General features: G+C 51.0%; 1 protein-coding gene across 1 annotated transcript in view; it reads right to left on the reverse strand.

The window, feature by feature from the left end:
• Positions 1–9,897: 9,897 nt before the first annotated feature.
• LOC144274675 (butyrophilin subfamily 1 member A1-like) overlaps positions 9,898–26,467 on the reverse strand; it is a 28,610-nt gene continuing 12,040 nt past the window's right edge. The window contains exons 7-8 of the mRNA XM_077833684.1: positions 14,146–14,172; positions 9,898–10,878 (exon numbers count right to left, since the gene is read on the reverse strand). Of these exons, the coding sequence (XP_077689810.1) occupies positions 10,364–10,878; positions 14,146–14,172 (542 nt within the window). The 3' untranslated portion in view covers positions 9,898–10,363. The remainder of the gene's footprint in view (positions 10,879–14,145; positions 14,173–26,467) is intronic.

Consider the following 26,467-nt stretch of genomic DNA (forward strand, 5'->3'; position numbering starts at 1 on the left):
GGATTTTTTCATTTAAATTGGATTTTTTTGAGAAAATGCTTTTTGAGAAAAAAACCTATCTAAAGATGAGATATTTTTGAGCTATAACCTATCATAGAATAGGGATGATAAATTATATTTCTATAGTATGAGACAATATATTCATGTAATGTTTGAGAAAAGTTTTGTAAATGAGTTCTAATAGTTCATGGATTAGGGACCCAATCTTATGGGGTTCCACAGGCTTCTCTATAGATTATTTAGGTTAATCTTTCTATCTACCCAATGGGACTCAGTGCTCAGTCTAGAAGACACCATCAGAGATGCTTAATTTTTCAGTTCTCAAACTGCGGATTTGGGTCTCCAGAGGTAACATGCTTGTTAACAGCAAAAATGTTTTAAAATAAATAAATAATATGTAAAGGTGAGAAATAACAGACCTCAACTCTATTGTCCCTCTGCAATTTTGTGTACATGGAGTCAATCCCTTTGTACCTCTCTCTAAAAGTGCAAAGTTTCAAAAAGTTCAATGAATAGAAGACTGTTGGGGGCAGAATAGATCTGGACAAGGAGAAGTCTGGACATAAATGTGAAAAGCGAGGGACATATGCTTTTTTGTTAAAATATTATATGTTTGCTGTTGAAGAAAAAAATCCAGAATACTTAACGTTGTTTTTGTTAAATAAAATAATTGAAATGTCTGTCTGGTGATGTTCTCCTCCTAATACAGCCAGGCAAGAAAATCCTCCAATTATTAATGATTAATCTGTTGAATTGGAGATGGTTCACCTCCCAGTGACAATAAATATCTGCTTCAATTACCTTTGGTAAATGAAATAACCAATCATTCATTTTCTGATATAGCTGTAAAACTAATCTGAAAAGTTTTCAAAATAAATCACTGTTTAAAAATGTATAGTGTGTACCTTCTAAAAATGAAACCTACATCGATCTCTGAGTTGTGAAGAATATGTATTAAGGTTGTAACAACAAACAAGAATGCACATTTATATAGAAAACTCTGATTAAATCGAGACTTCCTGACTAGTGATTTAAATCATGATTTAAATCAAATGCACCCTGCCTGCTGTGCTCTTGCCCCTGGCCCCTTCATTCCCCAGGGGGCCCCACAAATATGTTTGGTGCCAGGCTCACAAAAAGCTAATCCGGCCCTGTTTAATACAATCATAATAACCATTATATTTTTCATCTGCTGCGCCAAATGAAAACTCCCCTTTTAATTACTTCAGTAATAAACAGCCCTTGTACGCTACACTGGAGTTTATGGTGAAGGGAGTGTCTTTATTGCTGTAAGGTCGAAGGTTAAAGCCAAACCTCTCTCTGTTCTCAGCTACAAATCAAACAGGGACCAAACTGCGTAAGTTGTTAGTTCTAAGTCCTGACTGGTCAGCAGACATAGTGCTCCCCTTGTGACAGGATCCCCCGCGTGCAAACTGGATCTGGGGTACCACTGTGGCCCCTTACGTCTCCAGCCTGGGCTGTCTCTCACAATGCTTTGAAGCAGTAAACCCCATTGGGAGCTGTCATCACTCAGCACAAAAATAGGTGGAACCCCACACCCAGCTGGATTGCCTGAATGCTCCCAGAGGCACTCACAAATCACACAGAGAAAGGCACCAGCCAATATCCCCCAGCTCCCCAGCCTTGCACCCCAGTGTAAGTTTATTGCCCAGTGTGGAGAGGACATGCACCAGCCAGAAATGGAAATCCAGCTGAGGTGAGAAAGGAAAGCTTGCCAGAGATGTGGCTTGTTACCAGGGCTGCTGTAAACTTGGATACAATGTTGCACTATTTAATACACTACACTGTGGAATTTGTATGTTCTTGCAGCTGGATGGTGTGAGCTGAAATTATTTTCCTTTAGGGGAAGGCTGTCATTGCTCCTTGTTTTGCTGGGGAATGCATGGCTGGAGATCTGTAGCCATCAGTCACTCGCCTTCATACTGCTGCTGTTTCATGTGGCTGGGCCCTGCAGCCAGAACTCTTCTGTGACAGAGTGGATCTGAGATCAGGATCAAGAGGGAATCTGGGGAGTGGCCTTCTGGAGCCAGAACAGGAGCTGCAGCTGCGATGGGAAAGGTGTGCTGGACAGAGGCATCCTGGGGAAGCAGCTGGTTACTTCCTGAGCAACCAGATACAATATTATTACAGATCCTGACTCACATTGTGATGAGATACATTGCTACCCTTGTGTAAGGCAAACTGGCTACATGGTTGTAAACTTGCTTCTAACCAGCCTTGCTGCTTCATGGCATCCAGATGCTGTCAGCTCTGGTGCATGGGCTCAGGGTGAGAATCTCACTGCTGCTGGGTTTTTGTTGCTGGTGAACGTATTGCCTGAGAATTGCAGTCATCAGTCAGACACTTTCTCCCCCCAATTACAAAGTATTTGAGAGGCTGCACAAGGTCACTTCAGGTGGAACTGGGAAAAGAACCCAGCTCTCCAATATGGAAAACCCAGGTGCTAGCCACTCATTCCTACTGCCTTTGGGTTGAATGCATAAAATAGATATGATCTGGTTAGCACCACTGCACAACAGAGCCAGGCACAGAACCTTGGAGCTCTGACCTCTAATCTGGCTCGTAAGCATTTGTGTACCTGATGGAACAGTGTGTCAAGTCCCCCAACAGTGATTGGCCTCAGAAATAATGGTGGGGGACCGGGGAGGCCATGTTACAAATCCTGCTGCTGTGGGAGTGGGGACTGAGGGGTATTAAAAAAAGAAAACTAAAATATATAATTTAATTCACCCGCTCGTTGAAAATGTTATAAGCAATTGATTGAGGGGCAATGTGCCCTGAAATCCTGGTATTCCAGATTGAAAACATCAGTCTCAAAATATGGGCTGGGATTTTCTCAGGAGCCAAGTCCCCATTGAATTCCTGCCCTGAAGCCCTGGGGATTGCACTGGTTGGACAGACATGGTCTAAGAAGCATTAGGGCCAAGCCCCATTAGACAGGCTGATTTGATGTAAGAATGGTTGGGCTTTGCCCTAGTGCTGTCCTGAACACTCTCAGCAGCAATGCCTTCCGGGTAGGTATCTACAGTCCCAGTCCCTAGAAAGATCACCAAAGCAGTGGATCCTGAGAGATTTGAAGATGCTGCACTGTGGGACTCATGGAACCGCTGTGGTTGGTCCTTGCCCATGTACACCACAGAACAGGTCAGACTGACCCAGGTCAGCACAGCCAACGGGTTAGTTTTGTTGCAATCCAGTGTAATCCCAGTGGTAAATGACATGGACCCCTGAGCTGTCTGGAGCCCTTTTGTGTGTGGATTCAAGGTGCTGGGGGGGTGGGGGGAAGGGGGGAGGTCCGTGCATTATTTAGCACAGTCACCTCCTGTGCCGGCATCTGAGTTTAACCTTCAGTAGTATCTCCCAATGAGAAACCTCATCTCCCTGCTGGGCCTGGGATGTTTGTCAAAGAGTCTTTCCTTCCTAATGGCTGCACTTCATCACTGCTCAGTGCTGTTGTGGGGTGGCAGGCTGGTCTAGCAGTTTGGGCACTGGACTGGACCTTCGGATATCTTGGTTGTATTCCCAATTCTGCCACTGACCTACTGCATGACCTTGGACAAGTCACTGCCCTCTCTGTGCCTCAGTTTCCCTTCCCCACCTCTTGTCTACTTCGTCTGCAACCTGTTCAAGGTGGGCATTGTCCCTCATTGTGTTTTATGCAGGGCCCAGATCTCATTTGGGGGCTGTGGGGACTGCTGTGATCCAAATAAAACTAATAATAAGTTCTATGATACAAATCAGTAACAAGATCAACAGCTTGTAACTTCCCCATCTCCAGCCTGAAGGCAGCATTCTCACATAGACCGGCCTGCAGCTCTTGTGATTCAAGCCTCACTGATCATTTAACTGCTTCTGTTCTATAAAAAGCAATTTTCCAATGTGCTGGGGGGAGGGGACTTGACACCTGGCTCTGCCCAGGCCCCACCCCGACTCCACCCCTTTCCCCAAGGCCCCACCCCAATTCTACTCACCCCATTCTACCCCATCCCCGGAGGGTAACAATGCTTACTCCTCCTCCTCTCCCCTCAATAGCCCCCACAGCTGAGCTTGACAGGCGGGAGGCACGGAGAGGCACTGATCAGCAGGACCTGACAGCAGGACCCATGCGGTCGGCACCTATGATAAAAAAGTTCCCTTATTTCACCAGGGGAAGCTGGTTTTAATAAGGATTCCACTTCTTAGATAAAAGTCTCCCATGTCAGGTATCTTTAAAGACTATTTTTTGCCCTTCTTGCCACTCTCCCAGATCATCTATTTTTCAGTAGTATCTCCCATTCAATGAAGGCTTTGGAGAGCTGAATGATGTACACTTGCAACAGGCAACTTCCGGTGAAATGAACCTTGTAACCAAAGTTATTACCATTAAATTTGACAGCAACTCCCTACCTTGTACTCCTGGGCAGCTTCCTCTATAGGAACCACCGTGTGAGCTCTGTGCACTTGGGATCTGTCGCACACCACACAGATGGGGGTTTGATCCTCTTCACAGAACAGTTTCAGAGCCTCCTGGTGTTCCCCACACACCCTGCCCCCTCCTGCTCCTTTCGCTGCCTGAAAAGTCAGCCCCTTTGGCTATTTCTACATTTGCCAGCTGCCTGTTGGGCCTGAGGTTTCTCTGTTGCACAGTTTCTCTGCACGGAGGGCAGGAGGCGGCTGTGTCAGGTCCCTCCCAGCACTGGGCGATGCAGGCTCGGCAGAGATTGTGCCCACACTCCAGAGTGACAGGGTGTGTGAAATACTCCAGACAGATGGGCCATGTCGCTTCCTCCTGGAGACTTTCCACGGGGCTCTCTGCAGCCATGGCTCTCTCTGGGCAGTGGGACAAGGTTACTTTCACTTTCCTGAGGTCAGGAAGGTAGGGGCAGGCTGGTGGTGGGGGTGCTGTACCAGCACTGATGGTGAAAAAAATCCAAATAAAAACAAAAAACAAAAGCCTTGCCCCCCAACTGCCCCAGCCAGGGCCCCCACAATGCCAGAGCCAGACCCCCACGCCTCCACCCCACTCTGGGCCCCATGCAACACCCCCCCACACACACACACACTGTCCATGCTAAGGCCTCCACCATACACCCCCACACGCTGTACATACCAGCACCCCCTACTCATTCTGCATTCAAATCCCTCCCCCCATACACTCTGGGGACCCCCTGAAGCAACACGTCTCTGTGCCCCGCCAGAAACCCACACAGCCAGTGTCCCCTTTGCCCCTCTTACCCCCTCCCCCCCACACGATACCACCAGTCCAGTGTGCCCACCAGGACCCACCAACCAACACTAAGAGAAAGACAGGCCAACACACCGAGCAGAACTTTTAATATTTTTTTAAAAAAAGAAAAAGAAAAAAAAGCAGGGGAGCCGACCCGAGGTGCAGCCAGTACACACCCAGAGCAGATCCCCAACAGACAACCCCTCCCAGGCTGGTGCACCCCAGATAACCAAAGACTGACCAATAATTAGCACAGGGCAGTGGGTGCCACTCCCCTCCCCCCACCAGCCCAGTCGAGCCACCCCCAGCCCAGCTGTGCCAACCCCCCCAACTCGCGCAAACCCTGCTGCAGCCTCCGCCTGCCCCTCCCCCACACAGCCTGTGTGTCCCCCCGACCCCAGCTGCCCCACAACAGCCTCCCCGCCCCGGTGCACTGCAACTGCCAGGCCAGCAGGGCAAGGGCAGGTTAAATCGATGCGGCCCTGCTGCAGGTACTGCTATCCCCCCCTCAAACCACAACGCCCCGCCCCCGCAACCAAAAACCTCCCTGCCGTGAACCAGGCGCAGCAAAGCAAGCTGGTGGCTGGGGTGGCCCTGCTGAAGGGGCGGCAATTCGGCAGCAGCCCCTCTCCGTTGTTTCCCAAGGCTGGAATTCACTTCACCTCTGGGTGTCCTCGATCCCACCTGCCACATGGGGCTAATGCTGACCCTGCCTCCTAGGCTGAATCCATTCATGGCTGTGTGATGATGGGGGAAATGGCGATACCAAGGTGAGTAGATTTGGGCTGAATTACTCCACAGTCTGAGAGTGAGAGCCAGCTCCATGCAGGGGGCACGGGAGAGAGAGGGACTCAGGCCAGCTCCACATAGAGGGGGGTCAGGGCTTTAGCCCTGCAGCTTCTGTTGCTAGGGCATCTTGGGGTCCTGAACTGGGGGCTTCAGCCCCACGTCTTCTCCCAGGGTCCAGGGCTTCTCCCACCCACCCTGCGCGGCTTCTGCCGGGGTCCGTGGCAGTGTTCCCTGTAATTTTTTATGTCCATGTGCAGAATGACTTTTGTTATGTGCACCAATATGGAGGTGTGTGGTGGGGCTGGGGCCAAGCGGTCTCGGGGGGGTCAGGGCTGGGGCATAGGGTTCGAGTGCGGGGCAGGTGAGGGCTCTGGCTGTGCATGTGGGGTTAGGGGTCAGGCTGGTGATGAAGGGTTTGGGGTGCTGGCTGCCCCGGGTACTACCCTCAGCCCTCTCTCACCGAAGCAGCTTGGGGCCACTTGAGAGGTGCCTCTCCATGGTCACAGCATCTCCAGTGGCTCGGCTGGGGGCATCTGTCCCCCAGCCAGAGCAGGTCCAGCCTAGGCTTGGTGGGGGTCAGGGAAGGGGCGTAGCTGAGAGGGAATTTAGGTCTGGGGCTTCTCCTTTATCCCCACCCTGCCCAGCGCATCTCCTGCTGGGGTCTGGAGCTTCTCCTCCCCCTAATCTGCCACTGCACCCATCCAGCCTGTGTGCATAGGAGCCCTGCAGCACGCCTGGGTGATTTCAAACGGCCTGGAGCTCCCAGCCACCGCTACCAGGACCACCGCAGTGGTGGCAGCCAGGGTCCCCAGGCCCTTTGAAATCTCCTGGGCCCCTAGGCAATTGCCCCCTTGCCCCCCCCCCAGTGGCCCCTGGTGGGTGAAAGGTGTAACTGCAGCACGTCTCTGACAATGTATTTTCTGCAGAGAAAAAGAAAATTCTGGATGGCACATGAATTCTGTGCCTACGCAGGGGCACAGAATCCCCTGAGCAGTGTTTGATTCTTGTGTTGCTCTCCCTTTTATCTAATCCCCGGTAAATGCAGTTTCACCCCTTTTAATTATTTATTTTATTACTCTCATTGTTCTTAGTTCACCATCACTTTGGGTAAGACTGTGTAGAGGTATGTCCTTGTGCTACCTGGTTCACGATTGACTTACTTCGCCCGTGTTCACTAAGGGCACTGGCCTATTGTTGGTTTAAAGCCCCTTAAACGGATGAATGTAGCAGCTTCCCTTTGTCCAGGTTAACGGTTACACATGAGAGCAAGACACAATAGCAAAGAGAAGACCCGAGGCCACTCTGGAATTTTTGTGTTGTGTGTGTGTGTGTGTGTCCACACGCGCACCCAGTCACAAGTTGGCTGATAGAGTTTGGAGCAGTGAGCAAAGGAAGATTTCTGAGGTTTTTTTGGATGGGTGGGATGGTTTGGTGCCTCCTTAGATAATGGAAACAGAACTTCCTGCATACTTTGTAAATACACTAGATTGTATGAAAGATACCAGACTCATCATCAAATTCTGCTCTCAACTAGAACAGTGCGCAGGGCCTTCAACATCAGCCATCCACTCGGGTCAACCTAATAACACTCTCTTGTATGAAATCTCTCTCAGAGGCAAATTTCTACTGTAATTTTAACTAAACATAGATATACAGTAGTGATAAGCCCAAGAAATCATATGGTACATCATGCCTCAAAGAATTATGATTTAAAACCAAGTATGTTTGGGGTTCTTCTCGTTTTTTGTTTCTGAGCCTTTAGGGGTGCATTAGATTCATATTTTCACTTTTTTTCCAAAACCACAAGTTAAAATTTTTTTTATTGATATACTTAGTGAAAACTGTGATTCTCAAGGAATCATTTGATTCCAGAAGCTTGTGCTTTCAGAATAAAAACACCAAATACTGCCACCCTCATGGTAAAATGGCAAGAGTCGGTAACATTGGTGATATGTATTTGGCTATCTAGACACACATGACACTGTTATCAATGACAATTGTACTGAATACAGCTAAGGACATGGTTACATTATGTTTTTGGAAACAGGCTGTAGCTTGCAAGCTGAAATTGCAACCGTTGATTGCCTGTTACTGCTCCGAAAGGTTCCATATATCTGAAATGGCTTTATGTTCCTGTGACAATTAATACCATTTTGGACTTCCAATATTATGAACTTTTTATACCTTTTAATTAAAAATAATAAACCTAACATCTGTAACTAATCCTCACATTCTGTGAACACTGAAGCATATGATTTTTGGAGATAGCTGCCCTGGGACATGTGCCAGGCTTATGGCCTGAGGACATCCTGATTTTTTGTACCTCAGTGGTGGCAACCCTATTTCGCTGTCATTCATTCTCACAAGTTTACTTTTTTTCCCTTCCAAACAGGGGCATCGTTTGCTGTGGGCAGGTGCCCCTCCAACCTTGGTTCCCCAACCCCCAAAATTTTCATAGCTCTTCGCCAGGGGTTGTGTGAAAAACAGCCCCCTGTCAGACTTAGCCATCAGGTTTAGCTACCAGTGGTGGTTTCTGATACTATCCATATCATGTCTTGCTTTCCTATCTGAATTAACTACCCCCAACTTTCCACATGGGTGTCTCATTCAGAGGGACCTGCCTGCCACATCCCTCCGCACCCCCGAGAGACACCCCCCCCCGCCTGCCACTTGCCACATCCTTCCTCACCCCCGCCCCTGTGAAACGCCCGCCCGCTGCTCGCCATGTGCCTCCTCACCTCCACCCCATCCCCTGTGAGATCCTTCCCCCACCGCTCTCCATGTCCCTCCTTTCCTCCACCCCCCAACAAAATCCCACCCCCCCACTGCCATTTGCCTCATCCCTCCTCATCCCCCAGCCCCTGCAAGATCTCCCAGCCCGCGGGTCACTGTGTCCCTCCTCTCCTCCACCCTCCCCGCAAGACTGCCCAGCGCACCCTGTCCCTCCTCTCATCCACCCCCCTACCTACAAGATGCCTCTACCCATCACTCACTGTGTCCTTCCTCTCCTCCATCTCCTTGCGCGTGAGACTCCCCATACCTCACTCATGTCCCTCCTCTACTCCATCGCCCTGTGAGATCCCCACGTTGCCGTGTCCCTCCTCTCACCCATCCCCTGCCTGCAAGACCCCCAACCTGCTCCGCATCCTTCCTCACCCCTCCTCCCCGTCAAGAGCCCTCCCCCCTTGCCGCATCCCTTATCAACGCTGCCCTCACATGGGCAGGAGAGTGATGCAGTGAATGGTGGTGGCTGGGCAGGGCCTGCAGTGAAGTGGGGACAGGGCCTGGGGGGGGTATGGGGGTGGAATAGGGGTGCAAGAGGTGGGACAGGGAACTAGCCTCCCCCAGGGGAAGCTTCACCCGCCACCCGTGTTAAGGCTGTTTTAGTGCTTGAGGGGTTCACAGTTGATACCTGGTGAGTGAAATCTAAATACAGAACAGACAACCAGTGGGGGGTTTGTGCCCTGCTTTGTAACTGCCCTGAGGTTGGACCTCATGTTCTTGAGCTGCCCACAACAATTACGGCTGGGACATTAAGGTGAAGGAAACAAGAATTGTTTGTAGTGTTTTTATTTTACAATAAGTAGGTGGAAAGCAGGAAAGTAAAAGGAGCTAAGACAGAGTTTAACGACCACAGCATATTGTAAGAAGATCCACAGCTACTCAGAGCAGTTTGTTTAATGGCACTAAAATAGCACCAATGCCCAGGAATTAATATAGGAAATTAATGAGTTACAGTCTCACTTTCAGTAACAGATCATAAATCCCTCTGTCCCTCTCAGGTTCCCTTTCCTTCTCCCTTTTCTTTCATACTCTCCTTTTCTACTCAGCATTTTTCTAGCCCCCACTTGTGATCCCTGTTTATTTTCCTGTGTCTTTCCCACTCTCCTCCCCTCCCTCCCACAGATCAACCCCCTTGGCTGCTCCCTTCTTTCCCCTGATTTTCTGCCTTCCCCTCTTGCTGCCCCAGCGAGATCTAATGCCACAGATCTGCACAAAATGCTCCCAGCTGCTACAGAGCTTCCAGCTTCTCCCAAAACCCTGATTGATTCATGCTGGGTCCCTGCCTCCTCCACCTCTGCCTGTCCCCAGCCCGGCTGTTAGTTCTGCCCCCTGCCCAGCCCCCGCCTCTGCCCCTCAGGGCCCCTCTGCCCCTCCTGCAGCCCCAGGGGTTCCTTCCCCTCCCCCTCTGTCTCCTGTTGCTGCAGGGAGGGAGGGGGAGGAGCTTCCACTGGTCATAGAGATGAGGGGCCGGGGCTGGGTCGATGGGAGTCCTCCAAGGTCATAGAGACTAGGAGCCGTGAGGCTAGAGAGGCTGATTTCAGGTTCCCCCCTCTGCTGTGGGTCTCAGGGGCGCAGGCGGAGCCGGGATCCCCACCACGCCCAGAGCCAGGGGCGGATTCTCTCCCCAGGGACGGAGCCCGGCGGGAAAGTGAAGATCGGGGCCTCGTCACCAGCATCGATAAATGTCACCTGCCCCCGGTCACAGTCCAGACAAACCCAGATCCTGCTGGGGGCCCGGCTCAGGGTCAGGGGGGTCACAGGGGAGGTGAGAGCCCGGAACTGATCCCCGCACCGCTCCACAGCCCAGATCCCCCCCTCAGGGCTACGGCTGATCTCTCCCTTCCTCCCCACAGACTCTCTGGCCACCCCCACAGCCCAGTATCCCCCACCCTCCACCTCCACCTCCCAGCAATGTCTCCCCGCGGTGAATCCCTCACAGCCCAGCACACAGAGCCAAGAGTCAAATCTCTCAGGGTTGTCGGGCAGATCCTGCCACCTGTCTCCCCGTCTCACACTTTTCCCACCCTCAGACAGGACGAGTTGGGGATGAGCCGTGTCTGGATCCAGAGTCACGTTTGCTGGGGAGAGAGAATCAGAGCGTGAGGGGCAGAGCTCGGCCCTGGGGGAGGGTTTGATGGCCTCAGTGACAGAATCTGCCCCAGCTGGGGAGTGACGCAGGGAAACTCCTTCCTCCAGGATTTACCCGTCAGCTCTGAAGGGGGAGCAGCTCAGAGATGTCAGCACAGTGCAGGGGAGAGTCACGCCCCGGGCAGAGGTGGGCCAGCCATGCAGCCAAAGGGTCACTTGAGCCAGGTCTGGGACTCAGGCTCTTTCCTGTCCTGCTCCACATCTCTCCAGGGAGGGGACTAGAGACCCAGGTTTCATGGGGGGCCCCACAGAGTGGTGAGAAACTGAGCTCCCTCTCCTCAGTGCTCACTGACACGCCTCACCTCTCCCTGCAGTTTCCCATCTTAAACCCCACATTCCCAGATGAGAGAGAGCATTGCTATGGGGAGAGAATAGATGCCTCCCATCCCTGCACCCTCAGCCTACGTGAGAGCAAGGGAATGCTGGGGGAGAAGGAGCACGAGGTTCATCTTCCCATCTGACTCTGGCAAAGACCAGACTAACTCAGCAGACACATATTAACAGACACACACACCCCTCACTCACTCAGCCCTTGCCCAGCATGGGGCAGGAGCGGTGACTGTGGGCAGGGATGGCCTGTGCTGGTGGAGGGTCCAGCCGGGAAATGAAAGGGTCTGAGCGGGAAGGGCAGGGGAAGGGCAGCCTGCCCTGCCACTAGTGAAATGGGGGCACTAGGACCCCGCGGCAGCAGATGATGCAGGGAGGTAGCAAGGAGCTGCAGGGGAGAGACAGGGACACTCTGCTCTGGGGCCCAGGGAGGTGCAAGGGGGGCAACAAGGGGGGAACAGGGGACACTCGGAGGGGGCACGGGGGCGGGGTGGGAGGTGGGGCCAGGGGGAGACCTGGCCCCGAACATTGGTGGAGCCGGGCCCTCAATATTGCTGGAGCCATGAGCCCATATAAGTAACCCCTGCGGCTTGCCAGTAGGGCCGTACCAGGGCCTATTGGCTTCCTTTCACCTCTGCTGTTATTACCTGTAAAGCTCCTTTCTCCACTCCCGCTACCCTGCTGTTCTCTGGCAACATATTGTGTCCCTGGGGTTGGCCCATTAGCCGGTGTCCCGTGTGTGTGTTTTATGATACAATCTCCAATTCCATGATCACACACTGTTTTTGCCACAGGACCCCTGCCTCATTCTTTCACTGCCCAGGATGGATGCAGAAGGGGTGAGAATTAAGGGCGTACAGCCTAGCATAAAACTAGCATTTCCTAACTACCAAGTGTTTGACATTTCAACCTAAATCATCTTCTGTTCAGGGGGGTTGTGCAATATTCTGTACTTGTATCATGTCCCCTCTTGCTCCTCTCTTTTAAAGGTAAAAATCCCCTGTTTTTTCAATCTCTCCTTGTGGTGATTCTCATTGCCTTTCTCTGAGCCCCCTTTTCTTCTTCGGTACCCTTTCTGAGGTGGGGTGAGAAGTACCCAACACAGTACTCCCGATGAGGGCAAAACACTGATTTCTATAACGGCTGTATAATATCTCCATGTTGTTCACCATCCCCCTTTTATGGATTCTCATATTTTGTTTGACCTTTTCCCCAGAGCTGCGCAGTGAGCAGAGGGTTTTGTCAAGCTGGCCACAGTGAATTCCAGGTTGCATTACTGAGGCCTTGGCTACACCTGCACGTTATAGCGCAATAGAGCCGCCCAGAGCGCTCTCCCTCACTCCCCGTCCACACTGGCAAGGCACGTAGAGCGCTCCGACTCCCTGGCTAGAGCGCGGCTGGTCCTCCACCTCCCCGGCAGGGATAAGGTTTGCTGCGTATTGGGTGAGACTCTGCAGCGTCAGTGTGGACGAGGAGTAACATTACAGCGCTCTGATTGCCCTCCGGAAACGTCCCATCATCCCATTAACTGAAGTGACCGCTCTTGTCTTTGTTGAGAACTCCGGCAGGAATGCGGAAGTGGCCCTTTCAAAGCTCCATTTCGGAGCCGGCTGCTTATCAGCTCGGAGAAAAAAAACAAACAGCTACTGTTTGCTTTGAGTGACGGAGAGAGAGGCGGGGATCTGAACTTACAGACAGCGTGCTGACACACTCTGAGCATCCCAAAAACCCACTCTCTCTCCCCCCACATACACACAACACACTCCACTCCACCCCACGCCCATTTGAAAAGCACGCTGCAGCCACTTGAATGCTGGGATAGCTGCCCATAATGCACCGCTCCCAATGCCGCTGCCAATGTGGCCATGCCCCTGCGCTGTCAGCTCTCAGTGTGGACAGACTGCGGCGCTTCCCCTACTGTGCTCTCCGAAGGCTGGTTTAACCCAAAACGCTCTACAGCTGCCAGTGTAGCCAAGCCCTGAGCTGCTGATGCACTTATTTTCAAACCCTGTAATGTGAATGAGTCGCTCAATTTTTTCCCTCCATGATATGTTAATTTATCACCAGTGCACTTCATATCCCACCAGGTTTCCCTTTCACACAACTTGCGGGGGGAGAGGTCCCTCTGAACTGCCTCACAGTCTTCACTGGACTTGACTAGCCAACCTCAGCTGTGGCCCCTGGAAGAAGAATCATTCCCCACAGGGACCACTCCCGAAATGCCCTGTGCATCCCTCTATTCCTCTCCCACTCCCTAACCTCATCCCTCCCCATACCACTCCTCTCCTGCCCCATCTTCCCCAAGGAATTCCAGAGCGCGCACTGGCTCCCTCTGTGCCCTTACTGGCTTCTCATGCAGCTTGGATCCTGCCGTGTGTTTGGGGGGTTGCAGTCAGTGTGTGATAGGGTCTCGGTATCTCTGTGTGTGACCTATGGGGGTCTGTGTGCAGTGAATGTGCTAACCCCTGTTGGCTGCCATGTACCTGTGCCACGGCTAGAGCAGCAGCAGCAGCTGTCTGGGCACATGCAACTCGGTTAGGGCTTCTGAAAATTGAAATGAGCAGCCTAGACATTAACCTGGCCCTGGCCCAGCCCTTTGTCCACCCCTCCCTCCCTGAGCCTCCAGCCCCATCAGGGACTCTAACAGCATCTCGCTGAGAATCCTCTGAGCTTCCAGTGGGCACAAAAGAGCTCCTTGGGCACCCAAAATCACAATGTTGGCCAGACAAACCTTTGAGTCTTTTCACCTTAGTACAGAGCCATCCCTGCCCCAAAGAGCTAGTGTAAAATATTAATTGTGTGACAAAAGGGGACTGGAAGTCTCAGGGCAGGGGAGCTTTGGATATCGATGCAATAGGAGCTGTAGTTACCTGGGCAGACGATGTTTCTTCTCCAGTCTGAAACCAAACACAGAGAGAGGGATGAGAACTCAGCTGAGCAAATGCAGCAACACCAGGGCTCTGGGATGAAGAGCAGCTGGCTTAAGCTGAACCCAGGCAAGAGCAAAGTGATTGAGAAGCAGGGACACATTTTGAAGAACGAGATGAGACTCTGCCCTTCATTTCATTGAATCTGTACAGCCCCCGTTCACCAAAGTCGAGGTGCAAAGACTAGGTGACCTGGTAGCATCAGTGTCTAAACATCCCAGCTCACTAGGCCCAGGGCTACCCTGGGGTGGGTGCGGGGAGGGGGAGATTGACCTAAGATGCACAACTTCAGCTACGGGAATAGCGTAGCTGAAGTCGACGTATTCAGGTCGACTTACTTTGGCGTCCTCACGGTGGCGAGTTGATAGCTGCCACTCCCCCGTCGACTCCGCTTGCGCCTCTCGAGGCGGTGGAGAACCGGAGTTGACGGGAGAGCGCTCGGGGACTGATTTATCACGTCTACACTAGATGGGATAAATCAACCCCCGATAGATTGATTGCTACCCGCCAATCCGCCCTAGGAAACTCTGCCTCTTCCTGGGGGCAGGAATCTGGCCAGTGATCCCTGCCTCTGCCACCGCCAGGCTGGGTTACTGTCGCTCACTGAATCTACAGCTGAGTGTGAAGGCTCCAGCTGGTACCGAATGCAGCTGCCGGCCTTCTCCAGGGCTTAGGCCACAGTGAACCCATCAGGCCCATGTTCCAATCCCTTCACTGGCTCCCAGTCCCCTTCTGATGCCAGTTTAAGGCCTTGGTTTTAATCTGCAAATCAATCAAAGAATCCAGCCCCAGCGGAGGCTGTTTGTGAGCCGTCCAGGTAGGAGGCTACAGAGGCCCCTGCTCCGCCCCCACCCCACCTCATTCCACCCCCTTCCCGAAGTCCCCGGCCCCACCCTGCCTCTTCCCCTCCTCCCCCAAGCGTGTCACATCCCCGCTCCTCCCCTTCCTTCCCAAAGCATCCTGAGTGCTGTGAAACAGCTGTTTTGCGGCAGGTGGGAGGCACTGGGAGGGAGGGGGAGGAGTTGGTCAGCGAGGCCGCCAGTGGGCACCGCGGGGAGAGGAGAGCTTGGCTGTGGGTTGGTGCAGAGCACCCACTAATTTTTCCTTGTGGGTGCTCCGGGGCTGTCGGCACCTATGGCCAGTGGTGACAGCGAGAGCAGCAGCAGCAAGCCAGTTGCAGAGGTGGACGCAGCAGTGGACATGTTGCTCAATGTCCCCGCCCCCCACCACACACACACACGCCTTTCAGGGTTGGGAGGTGAATCCATGTGAGGGCACCTCTGAACTCTGGGTCTTGGCTGATTAAGAACAACCACCTGTGAGTGGGCTGCAGCGGCGGGAGAGGGGAGTGGTGTGTTACAGGTCATTCGCTCATTGGATTTTCACACGGCAAGGTGGGAAACTGAGGCAAAGGACACTGCCCAATGTACTGTGCCCACCGGTGTTTGCTTAGGGTAACATGCTTTCGAATCATGGCTGTGGTGTTTTCCCAAAACAATGCTGGGTTCCCTTTGCCTTGTAATAAAAGTTTTCTTTTGTTACACTCAGGGCGGGTGAGTGGGAAGGTTTGTCTCTTACCCTGTATCTACGCTAGCAGGCCCCTGACTGACAAAAGTTTCACCGACAAAAGCACCGGTGTGGACAGTGCTATGTTGGCGGGAGACACTCTCCCACCGACATAGCTACTGCCGCTCGTTGGGGGGGGTTAAATTATGCTGGTGGGAGGTCGGCATCCAGCGGCTACACGGGAGAGCCCATTGCAGGGAGGCTGCAGGGGTACGGCTGTGCCGCTATAAGCCTTAAAGGGGCCATTGTAGAGCCTTAAAAAGGCTCAGGAGTGAAATTTGCCCAGATTATTGGGTGGGGTCTCAAGGTTTTTCTCTTCTGTATTGCTAGGAGGAACCCTTGACACTGCACCCAGTCCTTGGTGCTCCCGACTCCACCTGGCAGAAGGGTGAGAGATCGAGAGATCCAGAGGTAGTTTCAACACCACGGAAAAGGCTGCATTCGAGAAATAGAAACACTTACCAAGTTCACGTTGAAGATCATCTAGGTAACAAAGAATCAGAAACAAATACACACTAATTAAGTGCATCTCTTCCAGGATGGAATCAACCCAAGCCTCCCATCATGCAGCCTGTCCCTCTCAAACCCATAGAACCAGGCAATGGGCAGGGAAACTACTGAGGTCTGGAGAGAAGAGTCCCTTTCCAACCCACGGGCAGGGCACGGAGCACCTGCAAAGTCCCATAGGGTGTGGCTACACAGCAACTGAATACCCCCAATTGACCCATGGCAGCTAACCAGGCTCACAAGACATGGGCTGGGGGCCTGTAAAATTGTGGTGTAGACATTTGGGCTCATTTTGTGTCTACACTAGAGTAAAGTATCAAAAAATAACTGATTATCTGCATGGACTTACAGTTCTGAAAGTTCTGAATTCCCTAGCGAATTAGGGCCAGATTTTTAAAAGTATTTAGGTTCCTAACTCCCACTGATTTCAATTGGCATTAGGTGTCCAAATAGCTTTAAAAAGCTACCCTTAGAGCCCAATGCCACTTCCTTGCATATTCCATGTTCCCATTCACTTTGCTGGGAGCTTTAGGAGTGCACGGAATGTAATATTGGGCCCTAAAATTATCAACATTATTCTTTTAGTGATGTGACTTGTGCATTTAGCGTTGGATCCTACACTCGTTGAAATCAAAGGCACAGCTCTAACTGATGTTAGTGGTGCAGCATCAGGGCATTCAAGTTTTTCTCATTTAAAAAATAAAACATGAGGAGACAAATTTGTACAAAGTTTTCCTTGTTGGAGAAAAGGGCACAACACTTACTGATTTGTGTATCACGGTTCCCTAAAAAAACAGAAATAAATATAAATTATTATTAGGAGCATTTTTCTCATGGATATACGGTTGTCTGAGTTTTGTGAAAGTTGAACATCGTGTCTCACTTTTCATAGAACCAGTTGGGGTGAAACTGATCAGGCTTAATCTCATCGCAGTTTCCTTTTAACATTAAATGAAAAAATGAACAACTCCTCCTCCAATATAATTACACACAAGATCCACATTGGACCCAATTATTTACTTGTCAGATGAGGCAAGAGGACATTTGAGGGCACAGAGTCCTCCTGGTCCCCCATGTCATGGTGCCTCCAGCACCATGTGGATTTCATCCTCAGAGAAGATACATTTCAAAGAACATTTTCTTTCTGGTTTTCTCTTACCCACATACTGAATAATTATCAATACATTATCCCTGATATTTCATGTGATACTCAAATTGATCTCTGTTTAATAATTATCATCATAAATAATAAACAGCAAACAACTTAATGGAAAAGGTTCTATGTAGAGTAAAATTGAATTTACTGATTTCTCCAAGATGTTTCCCTAAAGAAATGAAATGAAGCAAACAGATGGAAATACAAGTTATTTAAGAAGATTTCCAGTTAATGGAGATTTCAAGGTGTGTTTTCATGATATGAATGCCTGGCCCCTAAACACCAAACATTTCATTCATGTTTTACTAACCATGTGGCCACACTAGAGTTAAGTGTCCAACAGTAACTGACTATTTTCAAGGATTTACAAATGCAGGAACACCAGGGCTCTGGGATGAAGAGCAGCTGGCTTAAGCTGAACCCAGGCAAGAGCAAAGTGATTCAGAAGCTGAGACACATTTTGTAGAACTAGATAAGACTCTCCCCTTCATTCCTGGGAATTTGCACAGCCCCCATTCACCAAAGTCGAGATGCAAAGACTCAGGTCCCATGTGACCCTTCCCTAGGCCTAGTTGACCAGGTAGCATCAGTGTCTAAACATCTCAGCTCACTGGGAAACTCTGCATCATCCTGTGGGCAAGAATCTGGCCACAGTGATCCCTGCCTCTGCCACCACCAGGCTGTAGATCACTGAATCTACAGCTGAGTGTGAAGGCTCCAGCTGGTATCGAATGCAGCTGCCGGCCTTCTCCAGGGCTTAGGCCACAGTGATCCCATCAGGCCCATGTTCCAGTCCCTTCACTGGCTCCCAATCCCCTTCTGATGCCAGTTGAAGGCCTTGGTGTTAATCTGCAAATCAATTAAAGAATCCAGCCCCACTGGAGGCTGTTTGTGAGTCGTCCAGGTAGGAGGCTACAGAGGCAGAGCATTGTACAGGGCACCCAGGTTGCAGGGTGGGACTGACACAGCTACCCATTACTCTGGATTGTACCCTGGGTGTGTCACAGTCACACCCTGAATTAAAACTCACTGGCTAAGCAGGGGGCAGAGATGCCAAAGCCCAGTAAAGATCAGAGGGGGTGGGGACAGGTGTTCCTGCCTGATGCTATGAACTCCCCTTCGAGAGCCCTAGGTACCATTTGACCCTCCCCTCCCCTCTCCCGTGTTGAAAGCCAGAGCTGATTAGACTCCATGGAGAGCCCTTGTTTCAGTTCAGTGGTTGCAAGAGCTGAAACCATTGATGAGCAGGCCTGGGGCCAAGTCGCAGACCTGGTGTGGGGACAGGGCTGCAGGGAACAGCATGGAGACGCAGCAGGAGACACGGCCTGCTGGAGCCCCTGGGCAGGTCGGGGAACCTCAGAAGGCGCCGTTGCGGAAGTGGCAGTGGGTGGCCAGCAGCAGCCGTGGTAACCCCAGTGGAGCTGAGCGGTGGCAGAGGGAACAGCAGCAGAGAAACCAGCAGAACCCGCGGCAGAGGCATCAGCCAGCGGGGCAGACAGCAGCCGCCGCGAGCCAGTTCCAGAGGCAGGAGTGGCAGCAGAGGCGTTGCTCGACGTCCCTCACCCTTTTTCAGGGATGGGAGGTAGCGAGCAGCCAGGGGCCTAGGTGCCGACTTCCCCTCTGGCCGGTGGGTGCTGAGCCCCTGCTCCACACCAGGCCTCGCCCCCACTCCAGCCCTTCCCCCAAACCCCTGCCCCACCTCTTCCCACCCCTGCTCCACCCCCCCACTCCACCCCTTCCCCAAACCTCTACCCCACCTCTTCCCACCCCTGCTCCACCCCCTCATTCCAGCCCTGCCCCAAGTCCCCACCCCTGCTCCGCCCCCGTCCCACCTCATTCCACTCCCTTTCCGAAGACCCCGTCCCCACCTCGCCTTTTCCCCGCCTCCTCCCCCTTCTTCTCAGAGAATTCTGAGTGCCGTGAAACAGCTGTTTTGCGGCAGGCAGCAGGCACTGGGAGGGAGGGGGAAGAGTTGGTCAGCGAGGCCGTCAATGGGTGAGATGCACTGGTGGGAGGGGGGAGCTTGGCTGTGGGTGGGTGCAGAGCACCCACGAACTTTTCCCCATGGGTGCTCCGGGGCTGTCGGCACCTATGGCCAGTAGTGACACTGATAGCAGCAGCAGCAAGCCAGTTGCAGAGGTGGAGGCAGCAGCGGACGTGTTGCTCAATGCTTCCCCCACCCCGACCCCCCAGCACCACACACACACACAAACACCCTTCAGGGGTGGAAGGTGAATCCATGTGAGGGCACCTCTGAACTCTGGGTCTTGGCTGATTAAGAACAACCACCTGTGAGTGGGCTGCAGCGGCGGGAGAGGGGAGTGGTGTGTTACAGGTCATTCGCTCATTGGATTTTCACATGGCAAGGTGGGAAACTGAGGCAAAGGACACTGCCCAATGTACTGTGGGGTGGGGGTTTGCTTAGGGTTACATGCTTTCGAATCATGGCTGTGGTGTTTTCCCAAAACAATGCTGGGTTCCCTTTGCCTTGTAATAAAAGTTTTCTTTTGTTACACTCAGGGCGGGTGAGTGGGAAGGTTTGTCTCTTACCCTGTATCTACACTAGCAGGCCCCTGACTGACAAAAGTTTCACCGACAAAAGCACCGGTGTGGACAGTGCTATGTTGGCGGGAGACACTCTCCCACCGACATAGCTACTGCCGCTCGTTGGGGGGGGTTAAATTATGCTGGTGGGAGGTCGGCATCCAGCGGCTACACGGGAGAGCCCATTGCAGGGAGGCTGCAGGGGTACGGCTGTGCCGCTATAAGCCTTAAAGGGGCCATTGTAGAGCCTTAAAAAGGCTCAGGAGTGAAATTTGCCCAGATTATTGTGTGGGGTCTCAAGGTTTTTCTCTTCTGTATTGCTAGGAGGAACCCCTGACACTGCACCCAGTCCTTGGTGCTCCCGACTCCACCTGGCAGAAGGGTGAGAGATCGAGAGATCCAGAGGTAGTTTCAACACCACGGAAAAGGCTGCATTCGAGAAATAGAAACACTTACCAAGTTCACGTTGAAGATCATCTAGGTAACAAAGAATCAGAAACAAATACACACTAATTAAGTGCATCTCTTCCAGGATGGAATCAACCCCAGCCTCCCATCATGCAGCCTGTCCCTCTCAAACCCATTGATCCAGGCAATGGGCAGGGAAACTACTGAGGTCTGGAGAGAAGAGTCCCTTTCCAACCCACGGGCAGGGCACGGAGCACCTGCGAAGCCCCATAGGGTGTGGCTACACAGCAGCTGAATACCCCCAATTGACCCATGGCAGCTAACCAGGCTCACAAGACATGGGCTGGGGGCCTGTAAAATTGTGGGGTAGACATTTGGGCTCATTTTGTGTCTACACTAGAGTAAAGTATCAAAAAATAACTGATTATCTGCATGGACTTACAGTTCTGAAAGTTCTGAATTCCCTAGCGAATTAGGGCCAGATTTTTAAAAGTATTTAGGTTCCTAACTCCCACTGATTTCAATTGGCATTAGGTGTCCAAATACCTTTAAAAAGCTACCCTTAGAGCCCAATGCCACTTCCTTGCATATTCCATGTTCCCATTCACTTTGCTGGGAGCTTTAGGAGTGCACGGAATGTAATATTGGGCCCTAAAATTATCAACATTATTCTTTTAGTGATGTGACTTGTGCATTTAGCGTTGGATCCTACACTCGTTGAAATCAAAGGCACAGCTCTAACTGATGTTAGTGGTGCAGCATCAGGGCATTCAAGTTTTTCTCATTTAAAAAATAAAACATGAGGAGACAAATTTGTACAAAGTTTTCCTTGTTGGAGAAAAGGGCACAACACTTACTGATTTGTGTATCACGGTTCCCTAAAAAAACAGAAATAAATATAAATTATTATTAGGAGCATTTTTCTCATGGATATACGGTTGTCTGAGTTTTGTGAAAGTTGAACAGCGTGTCTCACTTTTCATAGAACCAGTTGGGGTGAAATTGATCAGGCTTAATCTCATCGCAGTTTCCTTTTAACATTAAATGAAAAAATGAACAACTCCTCCTCCAATATAATTACACACAAGATCCACATTGGACCAAATTATTTACTTGTCAGATGAGGCAAGAGGACATTTGAGGGCACAGAGTCCTCCTGGTCCCCCATGTCATGGTGCCTCTAGCACCATGTGGATTTCACCCTCAGAGAAGATACATTTCAAAGAACATTTTCTTTCTGGTTTTCTCTTACCCACATACTGAATAATTATCAATACATTATCCCTGATATTTCATGTGATACTCAAATTGATCTCTGTTTAATAATTATCATCATAAATAATAAACAGCAAACAACTTAATGGAAAAGGTTCTATGTAGAGTAAAATTGAATTTACTGATTTCTCCAAGATGTTTCCCTAAAGAAATGAAATGAAGCAAACAGATGGAAATACAAGTTATTTAAGAAGATTTCCAGTTAATGGAGATTTCAAGGTGTGTTTTCATGATATGAATGCCTGGCCCCTAAACACCAAACATTTCATTCATGTTTTACTAACCATGTGGCCACACTAGAGTTAAGTGTCCAACAGTAACTGACTATTTTCAAGGATTTACAAATGCAGGAACACCAGGGCTCTGGGATGAAGAGCAGCTGGCTTAAGCTGAACCCAGGCAAGAGCAAAGTGATTCAGAAGCTGAGACACATTTTGTAGAACTAGATAAGACTCTCCCCTTCATTCCTGGGAATTTGTACAGCCCCCATTCACCAAAGTCGAGATGCAAAGACTCAGGTCCCATGTGACCCTTCCCTAGGCCTAGTTGACCAGGTAGCATCAGTGTCTAAACATCTCAGCTCACTGGGAAACTCTGCATCATCCTGTGGGCAAGAATCTGGCCACAGTGATCCCTGCCTCTGCCACCACCAGGCTGTAGATCACTGAATCTACAGCTGAGTGTGAAGGCTCCAGCTGGTATCGAATGCAGCTGCCGGCCTTCTCCAGGGCTTAGGCCACAGTGAACCCATCAGGCCCATGTTCCAGTCCCTTCACTGGCTCCCAGGCCCCTTCTGATGCCAGTCTAAGGCCTTGGTGTTAATCTGCAAGTCAATTAAAGAATCCAGCCCCACTGGAGGCTGTTTGTGAGTCGTCCAGGTAGGAGGCTACAGAGGCAGAGCATTGTACAGGGCACCCAGGTTGCAGGGTGGGACCGACACAGCTACCCATTACTCTGGATTGTACCCTGGGTGTGTCACAGTCACACCCTGAATTAAAACTCACTGGCTAAGCAGGGGGCAGAGATGCCAAAGCCCAGTGAAGATCAGAGGGGGTGGGGACAGGTGTTCCTGCCTGATGCTATGAACTCCCCTTCGAGAGCCCTAGGTACCATTTGACCCTCCCCTCCCCTCTCCCGTGTTGAAAGCCAGAGCTGATTAGACTCCATGGAGAGCCCTTGTTTCAGTTCAGTGGTTGCAAGAGCTGAAACCATTGATGAGCAGGCCTGGGGCCAAGTCGCAGACCTGGTGTGGGGACAGGGCTGCAGGGAACAGCATGGAGACGCAGCAGGAGACACGGCCTGCTGGAGCCCCTGGGCAGGTCGGGGAACCTCAGAAGGCGCCGTTGCGGAAGTGGCAGTGGGTGGCCAGCAGCAGCCGTGGTAACCCCAGTGGAGCTGAGCGGTGGCAGAGGGAACAGCAGCAGAGAAACCAGCAGAACCCGCGGCAGAGGCATCAGCCAGCGGGGCAGAGACAGCAGCCGCCGCGAGCCAGTTCCAGAGGCAGGAGTGGCAGCAGAGGCGTTGCTCGACGTCCCTCACCCTTTTTCAGGGATGGGAGGTAGCGAGCAGCCAGGGGCCTAGGTGCCGACTTCCCCTCTGGCCGGTGGGTGCTGAGCCCCTGCTCCACACCAGGCCTCGCCCCCACTCCAGCCCTTCCCCCAAACCCCTGCCCCACCTCTTCCCACCCCTGCTCCACCCCCCCACTCCACCCCTTCCCCAAACCTCTACCCCACCTCTTCCCACCCCTGCTCCACCCCCTCATTCCAGCCCTGCCCCAAGTCCCCACCCCTGCTCCGCCCCCGTCCCACCTCATTCCACTCCCTTTCCGAAGACCCCGTCCCCACCTCGCCTTTTCCCCGCCTCCTCCCCCTTCTTCTCAGAGAATTCTGAGTGCCGTGAAACAGCTGTTTTGCGGCAGGCAGCAGGCACTGGGAGGGAGGGGGAAGAGTTGGTCAGCGAGGCCGTCAATGGGTGAGATGCACTGGTGGGAGGGGGGAGCTTGGCTGTGGGTGGGTGCAGAGCACCCACGAACTTTTCCCCATGGGTGCTCCGGGGCTGTCGGCACCTATGGCCAGTAGTGACACTGATAGCAGCAGCAGCAAGCCAGTTGCAGAGGTGGAGGCAGCAGCGGACGTGTTGCTCAATGCTTCCCCCACCCCCACCCCCCAGCACCACACACACACACAAACACCCTTCAGGGGTGGAAGGTGAATCCATGTGAGGGCACCTCTGAACTCTGGGTCTTGGCTGATTAAGAACAACCACCTGTGAGTGGGCTGCAGCGGCGGGAGAGGGGAGTGGTGTGTTACAGGTCATTCGCTCATTGGATTTTCACATGGCAAGGTGGGAAACTGAGGCAAAGGACACTGCCCAATGTACTGTGGGGTGGGGGTTTGCTTAGGGTTACATGCTTTCGAATCATGGCTGTGGTGTTTTCCCAAAACAATGCTGGGTTCCCTTTGCCTTGTAATAAAAGTTTTCTTTTGTTACACTCAGGGCGGGTGAGTGGGAAGGTTTGTCTCTTACCCTGTATCTACACTAGCAGGCCCCTGACTGACAAAAGTTTCACCGACAAAAGCACCGGTGTGGACAGTGCTATGTTGGCGGGAGACACTCTCCCACCGACATAGCTACTGCCGCTCGTTGGGGGGGGTTAAATTATGCTGGTGGGAGGTCGGCATCCAGCGGCTACACGGGAGAGCCCATTGCAGGGAGGCTGCAGGGGTACGGCTGTGCCGCTATAAGCCTTAAAGGGGCCATTGTAGAGCCTTAAAAAGGCTCAGGAGTGAAATTTGCCCAGATTATTGTGTGGGGTCTCAAGGTTTTTCTCTTCTGTATTGCTAGGAGGAACCCTTGACACTGCACCCAGTCCTTGGTGCTCCCGACTCCACCTGGCAGAAGGGTGAGAGATCGAGAGATCCAGAGGTAGTTTCAACACCACGGAAAAGGCTGCATTCGAGAAATAGAAACACTTACCAAGTTCACGTTGAAGATCATCTAGGTAACAAAGAATCAGAAACAAATACACACTAATTAAGTGCATCTCTTCCAGGATGGAATCAACCCCAGCCTCCCATCATGCAGCCTGTCCCTCTCAAACCCATTGATCCAGGCAATGGGCAGGGAAACTACTGAGGTCTGGAGAGAAGAGTCCCTTTCCAACCCACGGGCAGGGCACGGAGCACCTGCGAAGCCCCATAGGGTGTGGCTACACAGCAGCTGAATACCCCCAATTGACCCATGGCAGCTAACCAGGCTCACAAGACATGGGCTGGGGGCCTGTAAAATTGTGGGGTAGACATTTGGGCTCATTTTGTGTCTACACTAGAGTAAAGTATCAAAAAATAACTGATTATCTGCATGGACTTACAGTTCTGAAAGTTCTGAATTCCCTAGCGAATTAGGGCCAGATTTTTAAAAGTATTTAGGTTCCTAACTCCCACTGATTTCAATTGGCATTAGGTGTCCAAATACCTTTAAAAAGCTACCCTTAGAGCCCAATGCCACTTCCTTGCATATTCCATGTTCCCATTCACTTTGCTGGGAGCTTTAGGAGTGCACGGAATGTAATATTGGGCCCTAAAATTATCAACATTATTCTTTTAGTGATGTGACTTGTGCATTTAGCGTTGGATCCTACACTCGTTGAAATCAAAGGCACAGCTCTAACTGATGTTAGTGGTGCAGCATCAGGGCATTCAAGTTTTTCTCATTTAAAAAATAAAACATGAGGAGACAAATTTGTACAAAGTTTTCCTTGTTGGAGAAAAGGGCACAACACTTACTGATTTGTGTATCACGGTTCCCTAAAAAAACAGAAATAAATATAAATTATTATTAGGAGCATTTTTCTCATGGATATACGGTTGTCTGAGTTTTGTGAAAGTTGAACATCGTGTCTCACTTTTCATAGAACCAGTTGGGGTGAAATTGATCAGGCTTAATCTCATCGCAGTTTCCTTTTAACATTAAATGAAAAAATGAACAACTCCTCCTCCAATATAATTACACACAAGATCCACATTGGACCCAATTATTTACTTGTCAGATGAGGCAAGAGGACATTTGAGGGCACAGAGTCCTCCTGGTCCCCCATGTCATGGTGCCTCCAGCACCATGTGGATTTCATCCTCAGAGAAGATACATTTCAAAGAACATTTTCTTTCTGGTTTTCTCTTACCCACATACTGAATAATTATCAATACATTATCCCTGATATTTCATGTGATACTCAAATTGATCTCTGTTTAATAATTATCATCATAAATAATAAACAGCAAACAACTTAATGGAAAAGGTTCTATGTAGAGTAAAATTGAATTTACTGATTTCTCCAAGATGTTTCCCTAAAGAAATGAAATGAAGCAAACAGATGGAAATACAAGTTATTTAAGAAGATTTCCAGTTAATGGAGATTTCAAGGTGTGTTTTCATGATATGAATGCCTGGCCCCTAAACACCAAACATTTCATTCATGTTTTACTAACCATGTGGCCACACTAGAGTTAAGTGTCCAACAGTAACTGACTATTTTCAAGGATTTACAAATGCAGGAACACTAGGGCTCTGGGATGAAGAGCAGCTGGCTTAAGCTGAACCCAGGCAAGAGCAAAGTGATTCAGAAGCTGAGACACATTTTGTAGAACTAGATAAGACTCTCCCCTTCATTCCTGGGAATTTGCACAGCCCCCATTCACCAAAGTCGAGATGCAAAGACTCAGGTCCCATGTGACCCTTCCCTAGGCCTAGTTGACCAGGTAGCATCAGTGTCTAAACATCTCAGCTCACTGGGAAACTCTGCATCATCCT

The sequence above is a fragment of the Eretmochelys imbricata genome, chromosome 14, assembly GCF_965152235.1.
Source record: "Eretmochelys imbricata isolate rEreImb1 chromosome 14, rEreImb1.hap1, whole genome shotgun sequence".
NCBI classification, from domain to species: domain Eukaryota; kingdom Metazoa; phylum Chordata; order Testudines; family Cheloniidae; genus Eretmochelys; species Eretmochelys imbricata.